General features: G+C 49.1%; 1 protein-coding gene across 1 annotated transcript; it reads right to left on the reverse strand.

Moving 5' to 3' along the window:
• Window positions 1-3935: 3935 nt before the first annotated feature.
• On the reverse strand, window positions 3936-8394 carry ITPRIPL2 (ITPRIP like 2). The gene has a single exon (XM_004373297.3). It carries the CDS (start codon window positions 8344-8346, stop codon window positions 6739-6741), a length of 1608 nt encoding a protein of 535 aa, XP_004373354.1. The 5' UTR covers window positions 8347-8394; the 3' UTR covers window positions 3936-6738.
• Window positions 8395-8406: the final 12 nt, after the last annotated feature.

Below are 8406 nucleotides of genomic sequence, written 5' to 3' on the forward strand. Positions count from 1 at the left end.
GGCATGGCTGTGTTCCAGTAAAACTTTATTTAAGAAAATAAATACCCAGACAGTAGTTGGCCACCCGCTGCTTAATCCACTCTCCACATTGCAGCCAGAGTGAGCCAAACGCAAACGTGACCCTATCATTCCTTGCCTAAAGCAATCAGTGGCTCCCCAGTGCCTTCAGGATCAGTCCAAATGCTCAGGGTGGTTACCGCCTTGCAATTACTTTGCAATCAAAGTGTGGGCACTGGACCAGAACTATCGGCCTCACTGTCTCCTGGGAGCTTGTTAGAAACCAGAATCTCAGGCCCCACTCCAAAACCAAAACCAAACCCATTGCCATTGAGTCAATTCCAATTCATGGCAACCCCACGTGTTACACAGTTGAACCACTCCATAGAATTTTCTTGGCTGTAATCTTCATGGAAGCAGATTGCCAGGCCTTTCCTCCTTGGCGCTATTGGGTGAGTTCGAACTGCCAACCTTTAGGTTAGCAGTTGAGCAGAAACTGTTTGCACCACCCAGGGACCTTTTCCCACTCCAGACCTGCTGAATCAGAATGTGCATTTGAACAAGACTCCAGTTTGAGCAGCTCTGGCTTCAGGACCCTTTGTGACCTGGTGCCTCGCTACCTCTCCCGCCTCATCCTTTGCTGTTGAGGCCTCTCCGCCCATATGCCGACCCTCCTTTCCACCAAACTGGATGTTCCTCTTTCAATTCTGCCTGATATATTCTTCTTCAGCCCAGCTCCCTTCACTCGGCTAAGTCTTAGTCATCTTTGGATCTCAACCTAGATGTCACTTCTTCTGAGCAGCCCTCCATGGAGTCCCTAAACTGTGTATGCAAGGTGCCTGTCTTCCTTGCTTTCATACCCTCCTCCCAGGCACCCACCACACTGCATGGAAATGACTTCTTGAATTACCTGCCTCTCACAATGGTCTGTGAGCTCATGAGGCAGAAACCACCTCCATCTCTCTCCTCACTGTGTGTGTCCTCAATGCCCTGGGACAGTTCCCGGCACAGCAGCTCAATAACTGCTTGTTGAAAACAAAGCAAGGCACACCCCACCAAGACTTTTCCTTGGGCAAGTATCCTACCTGGTGATCAACCTGTGGCTGCAGGTTTCCCCAGCTTCCACCTGGCACGGAAGTCGCTCAGCAGTCCTGCGTGGTCTCCAAAATTCCATCTCACCCTGAGCCTGGTGGTTTTTCATATTAGCAAGCGTTTACCATTTGGAGAGGGCCCGAGGGCCTAAGAGATTTCTGGGCAAAATTTTTAAACTATAAATTAGCCACAGGCCAAGACTTGAATCTTGTGTTTGGGAGTGTGAGGGAGAGGCAGGAGGCAGAGAGAAGGGGTGGGGGCAGGGGGTTCTAGATAAGGAAAAAAAAAACCCAAAAAACATTTCCCATTGCCATCAAGTTGATTCTGACTCAAAGCAACCCTACAGGGCAGAGTAGAACTGCGCCATAGGGTTTCCTAGGCTATAATCTTTACGGGGAGCCCTAGTGGCATGGTGGTTAAGAGCCTGGCTGCTAACCAAAAGGTCAGCAGTTCAAAACCACCAACCGCTCCTTGGAAACCCTATGGGGCAGTTCTACTCTGCCCTACAGGGTCACTATGAGTCAGAATCCACTAGACAGCAATGGGTACTCTTTACAGAAGCAGACTGCCCAATCTTTCTCCCTCAGAGCGGCTGGTGGGTTCGAACCACTAACCTTTCTGTGACAATTAGTGACTTGAAGGCAGGGCCCCAGGCTACACGCTACAGGGCTATGGACTGGCATCCTTTCCCACCTCTGTAGGCAGCCAGTTCTGTGCAAAAAACAACCCCCAGATTTGCTGCCTGGGAAAAGACTCCCAATACATCCAGATGCCAAGAACACTTGAGGCTTGTGCAAGGAATCACAAACCAGTGCAAGCGCAGGCTGCCCCCCAGCAAGATCTGACATCCACTCCAAAGGTTTCTACAAGTTCCTTTATTAATAAAGCAAAGTATAAAAGAACAAGGTTCCCAAATTACCCACATGATTAAAAGTGCAAGTTTAATCCAACCTGAAATAGAAAACAAAGGGCAGGCTTCTACTAATTGGGCCATGGAAATCTGATGTGATTAAAATGGTTTTTCCACAACTGTAGCAGCTGAACCATATTTGATTAACTCTTTGGCCTCCGTTATCGGAACAAAACTTATGCTATGACTGCAGCCAACAGACTGCATCATAATACACAGTTTGGGGTCACAATACGCATTACAAAATTACTATAAAATAGGAATGTTTTAAGTCAAGTGACTGCATCAAGGCATACTATCTTTTTTTAAAAAAAAAAAGCAAAACGTGCTAAAAAAAATATTCCTGAATATGTGATAACTTCGAAAACCAGATTAGACATAATTTAGCTGGACATTCTAGTCTATTCTCACTGTCTATATGATTCACCTCCTCCCAACTCATACTTGCTTTATCCCCACCAAACCACGTGCTATGTACGTACAAAATACAAAATGAACAGTAGTGTCTCAGTAGCAGAGATGCGATTTTTAAAAATTAACACATACCACGGTGGTAACACTGAACTTGTTTCTCCCTCAAAGAACACTGGAAACATTGAGGTTAATTTTTCCCACCACTGGGAGGGAGACAGCTATCTTCCCCCACAGGGGTGGAGGGCAGAAGTAAAAGTATTCATCAAGGTCACAGGCCATTTGACAGAAATGACTTACTCCATGAGGTTAAAAGGCAACGCTTTGGAAGGATGATGGGTAACTCCCTCAGAGTGCTAGGAGGTCCATTTTGGTGGGCGCCACCAAGTCAGAGAGGGGCAGAAACACCTAGGTGAGAAGTCTGACTTTGGCAGTGGGAATGGTAACAAGCCTTAGACGCTTGGGCCAAAGACCCAGCACTATTTTTCTGTTGTTTCTAGCCACCAGCAATCATCGCTAAGGCACAGGCTAAGATCCCACCAAAAAAAAATTAATTCTAAAAATAAAAAACAAATTAAAAAGAAATAAGTTATTCTGCAATCCTTCCTGATTACTCATCTGCAAACTTCAACACAGCCAAGGAGTTTAGCCCCAAATCACCAGGAAAGAAATGATCTGACGGAGAATCTCGAGGACCCTGGGTCCTTCTGGGAATCGAGTTAAGTGTTATCTGTGACTGTGTTAATTTTGGGGGGGTTTTTACAATAAAGCTTAGCTCCGAGAAATAAAGACTTGAAATATCACACCCCCAACTATATATAACAACACTGTAACCACAACAATAAATATAACCTTATACATACTTGGGGCGGTTAGCTGTGTAAGGCCACGGTTGCAAAATGGTAGCCCCAGGCTCAATCAAATGTTTTATTTGGTCCATGTGGTGTTTGGACATTTTTAAATTATTTGTATAGTAAAGTTTCACTTAAAAAAAAAAAAGATTTCCAGCCCCCTCCCCCCATTTTCTTTTTTTAATCAAAGATCTGGCACTTTGGGGCTAGCATTCCTGCGTGGCAAAAATGGGCCTGGAGCTGAGTAATGTGGCCCGTTTAAGGTGGGCATACCCCCCCTTCCCTTATTTACCTCCCTACCTTGCTTCTGCAGGCTGCTGGGTTTTTGATCCCCTGGTTTGAAATCTTACATATCTAAACATGTATTTCCTAACCCAAACCTCTCTCACACCCTCCTACGATTTTCGCCCCATCTCCTCTTTTCCCTTCTCTCCCCTCACTTCTGACTTAGATCATCCTTCCTCAATTCTTCAGATTTCTCTAGTTCGCTCACATCTTCCCTTCTTTCAGCTTCAGTTTCATTTCCCCCCCCAAAAAAAACTTGTCCCAGCCCACAGGCATTCCAGAATAGCTCCCAAGACTGGCCAGTGGGAGTTACCGAAGGGTGTCTTGGGGCAAAATGGCTGATTCATCTTCCCCAAAACATTTTCTCTGGGCGCTGGCTACACGATTAATCTTTTTTTTTTTTTTTTTACATGGGCAATTTTGAGCCTTCCTGTCTGAGAATATTTGCATATATGAGTTTCCAGTACCAGGCATACACCAAAAATGTGCACATTTTAAATGAAGGGTGACAGAGCCCTAATAAAATACAGAATTGAGCTTAATTTAAGTGCCTTGGGCAACCGTCACACCTGGCAAATACGCCATATTATCTCATTTGTAAACAGTACATGTTTTGGATGACTAAACATTGATCAAAATTGATCTAAATGCCTACGTTTTGGTCACCTTGTGCACAGAACAATTGCTCAGCATGGCATTTAAATAAAACATTAATATCTTAAAAATTCACAAATACAATGCCCCATTAATTTAAAAAATAATAAAAAAATTTCAAAACCTTGAGGATGGATGAGGTTTGGGAAATTAACCTGAACAAAAGCTACAAGAACAGTATCTTACTAGAAATATGCTTCAAAATACTATCAAGATAAAAAAGAAATCCATCAACTCAGCTAAAAATATTTGGAAAATTCAGCTTTTAAAGCTTGATAATCCCTCTGAGAGACTGGCTGTCCCCCAGCTCCAGGAGACTTAAAGACTATGGGGAAAACTGCAGCTGGGTATAGAAATTCTTTTTCATATATACATATAGGATCTACTCTTGGCATTTATTTTAAAAAGTAATTTAAAGAAAACTGTGCAGTTGATATCTTTGCAGGAAATTGGTAGACTGATCCATTCACTAAATGCAGTACCTTAGAACATAACAACGTCAAAAGCTAGGAATGACCTTTGTGGTATCAAGGGCAACCGTCCCCACAATAGCCTCAAAGAAATAGCACAATATTTGCTGCTATTTCTCTTAGAGTCCAAGGCTTCAAAGGATATAAGAAATCTATGCAGCTCTGGTGAGAAGAATTCCCTGTAAATCATTTACTCACAAAGATTCCCTGCAGTGCCCAAGTGGGTCACCTAAATAAGAGTTCCCTCAAAATAGCTCAGAAATTAAACAATGGCCCCACTCAACAGCTACTTCTGCCTTCCAAGTTTTACCTTTAAGAGTCTAAGGAAGTACGTGCCTTGTAAAAAACATCCCGAAGTATAACACTGGGGCTACCTGCTTTTCCAGTCAAGCAAGGGGATGATAAAACCAAACCCGTTGCCCTTGAGTCAGTTCTGACTCATGATGACTCCATGTGTTACAGAGTAGAACTGCTCTGTAGGGTTTTCTTGGCTGTAATCTTTATGGTAGCAGTTCGCCAGGCCTTTCTTCCATGGTGCCGCTAGGTGGGCTCAAACCGCCAATCTTTAGGTTGGCAGCCACCCAGGCTCTTAACGGGATGATGGACCATTCTAAACTGAAACTGACTTTTAAGTTGACTGATGAAAATTGAGGGCTATTAGAAATTAGGAGGGACAGGAGAGATTTCAGAATGGGCTCCTGCTGGCTGCAAAATATACCCAGCCTGATGATATTTATGTCCAAAAAGAAGAAAGAGTAGATGCTCTCAAGGCCTGTCTTCCTGACTGTATTTCTCCTCTGCCCTTCAAACATAGAGCCCAAGATTCTAAACTATAAACGAAATGCTTTGCCAGGCTTGCGCAGAACCAACAGCTCTTCAAAGTTTGCCAAGTTCACCTAAGGCTGCCCAGGCAATGCCAGAAGGAAAATTCGAACCAAGAGCCATCACTGAACACTGACTGAGAGCACTAACTATATGCTAGGCACTGCAACAGACATCTCCTCATTATCTCACTAAACCAGAAAGAAATCTCCATGCAAAACAGTTTCCAATTCCAGCCAGCAGCAAGCCCTGGTGAGACACCATGAAGGCAAAGATGTGAAATACATCTTCCTCCAGACTCAACATGTTTTAAGCCCTCACCAGTGCTGTCTGATACATGTATTTTGTTGCCACTTTGCACTTGCCTGGCTCCCAGCAGACACTCAACAGACAGGGATGACTGACTGGTACATATTCCTGGCTTGTGCCCTGGCGGGATGTTAAGCAAGCCTGCTGGCTACTTTTCAAGGCTGCCCATTTCTTAATTATGAATGTAATCAGTCTCCCTTTCAGATGCGATGCTTGGCACTAGCACTCACCACAGAAAGAAGGAATTCATCAAAATAAAGTGCGATTTGTCTGGAAGTTTCTCTAACCAACTCATGAGTGTCTCTCAACACATGTGACTTAATTCTTCACAACCCTGTCACTCATGATTGCACTGCTTGCAAAATACATTAATATTAATTTGAATAGTGGAAACTAAGTTCTCAGAACATCAGCCCCTGGAAGAGAATTTCAATTCCATTTGTGAATTATGATTCGGATTTTTTTTTTTTTTTTTTTTTTTAAGACAAGGGGGAACCAAGTACCTAGCAAGTAGCTATGTCAAAAACATTAGCTGCTTTTAAATTTCGGGGCGAGAGCTGTCTCTAGAACCTGCAGAGGGAACTTTCCCCTGCAGCTAGTTCTTGCTTCCTCTACCTGACTTCCCCTAAAAGCCAGGCTCTTCTACATAATCATTCCACACAGCACAACATTTGGACCAATTCTTAGCTGCTGCAGTTTGGTGTCTTTCCATAGCTTTCCCAGGACATCCAAGTGGGTGTGAAGAAGGTGCCGTAACTATACTAGACTGTGGAGCCAAGGGGTGACATTTAAGCCACCAAAGCTTGTGGCATCCTCCAAATTTCCCAGCACCGTCTGCAGCTCATCTTCCTCGGGTTAAGGCTTAACTGCCCTCCCCAACCCCACACCGCAGCAGAGGCTTTAGCAGCATTTGGCCAGGTGGGGGTGCTGTCACGGTTTACGGTTCATCCTCAGGGGATCCCTGGGTGCGCTGACTCCGGGGTGGCGGGCACCTGGCAAGGTAGCGGGGACCCCCGTAGGCCCGGAGAAGCTGGGGCAGCCTTCGCCACGTGGACAGCAGCCGCGCAGCTGCGAGTTCCCGGGGGCGCTGGTCGAAAGCCGCCAGGACGTCTACTGGGGCAGCTTCACGCAGCACCTTGGGCAGGGGGCCCACCTCTGCGGCCGCCCCGCCAGGACCCAGGACGCAGTGGAAGAGTGCGCGGCGTTGCAGCAGGCAGTCCCTAAGAAACTGCACCACCTCCTCCAAGCGTTCTCCCAGGTGCACCTCATCCCAGACCTGCGCAGGGACCCCCTCGCGTAACAGCACTGCCAGCAGCGCGGTCTTGAGCACGTACGAGGACAGGATGCGCCCCCAATGGGTGGCAGCCATTGGGTCCAGCCCGCGGGCACCCAGGTCTCGAAGGGCCTTTAGCAACTGCAGGCACTTGAGGTAGCAGGCACCTGGAGGGGCCCGTTCCTGCAGCCAGCTCAGCAGCTTCTGCTCCTGGCGCGCTGTGTTCACGCCCCACAGCGCCTCGGGGCGCAGGCCTCCCGGGAGCTCTGACAAGGGCCCTGCGGGCGAGGGTGGCAGCAGTGGCGCCACGAGGAACACGCCGTCACCCAGATGGACAGCAGGGATGAGACGCACTGCCATGGAAAGGCGGCAGCAGCCGTAGTCGGTGCGGCAGGGCAGGATGTGCAGTGTGGGCGGCTGCTCTAGGCCGCCCGGGGTCAGGCTGACCCGACAGCGCCCCTCCAGGCTGTAGCGCACAGTGGCCAGAGAGCGCTGTAGGTGCGACTGAAACCAGCGTAGCACCAGTGTGGCAGAGAGGTGGCGCCGCCCGCGCACGTCCACGCAGAAGCCGTCGGCGAAGGGTTTGCAGTCCCGGAGCCAGTGGCCCGAAGGGGCCCCTGATGGCACAGGCGGCGCCTTGATGGCGCACAAGAAGCAGCCGCGGAAAGCCGGGGCCAGCGCGGGCTCGGCGCCCAGGCTCCGCGGCTCCAGCGCCACCAGCGGCGGAAGGCGCAGCGGCACCAGCACGTCAAAGCTGTCGGGCCGGCGGATTTTGTGCTGCTCGTAGGCGCTGCCCACTTGGATGAAGTCTCCGCGGAAGGCCAAGGCCAGAGCCCCCCCTGGGATGGGGCCTGGGGACGTCCGGGCACGGCCAGCCCGCACCAGTTCGCCCACGATCCGACTTACGTGCGCCTTGCTGTGGCCCAACACGTGCGGTGACAAGCGCACTTCGTGCTCGTAGTAACTCTCCAGCAAGATGCCAAGGCCAGGTTCTCCGAAAGGCCTTGGGGACAAGGCGGGGTGGCCCCCCAGGCGGGGGGGCCGGGGCAGGAAGCGCTGGCGGACAGCGTGGCGGCAGCGCAGGAGGACATAGCCGAGGAGCAGCAGGACTGCCGCCTTGAGCAGTGGGAAACCACCGTCTGCGCCGTCGGGGGGCTCGGCCGGGACGCCCCCGTTTCCCCGCAAGACGTGGTAGAGGCACACGAGAGCGGTGCACAGGCCAGTCACCAGGGGCCAGAAAACACGCAGATTCAGGGTGTAGTGCACCGACATGCTGGGCGCCAGGGGCAGCGGCGGCCGAGCGGCCCAGGGCGCCAGCCCCGGCGGCTCCCC

Source organism: Trichechus manatus, unplaced genomic scaffold, assembly GCF_000243295.1.
Source record: "Trichechus manatus latirostris isolate Lorelei unplaced genomic scaffold, TriManLat1.0 scaffold00024, whole genome shotgun sequence".
In the NCBI taxonomy this organism is placed as follows: Eukaryota; Metazoa; Chordata; class Mammalia; order Sirenia; family Trichechidae; genus Trichechus; species Trichechus manatus.

Coding starts and splice junctions, on each gene's coding strand:
- ITPRIPL2 (XM_004373297.3), bottom strand. CDS start 8,346: ATGTCGGTGCACTACACCCTGAATCTGCGTGTTTTCTGGCCCCTGGTG.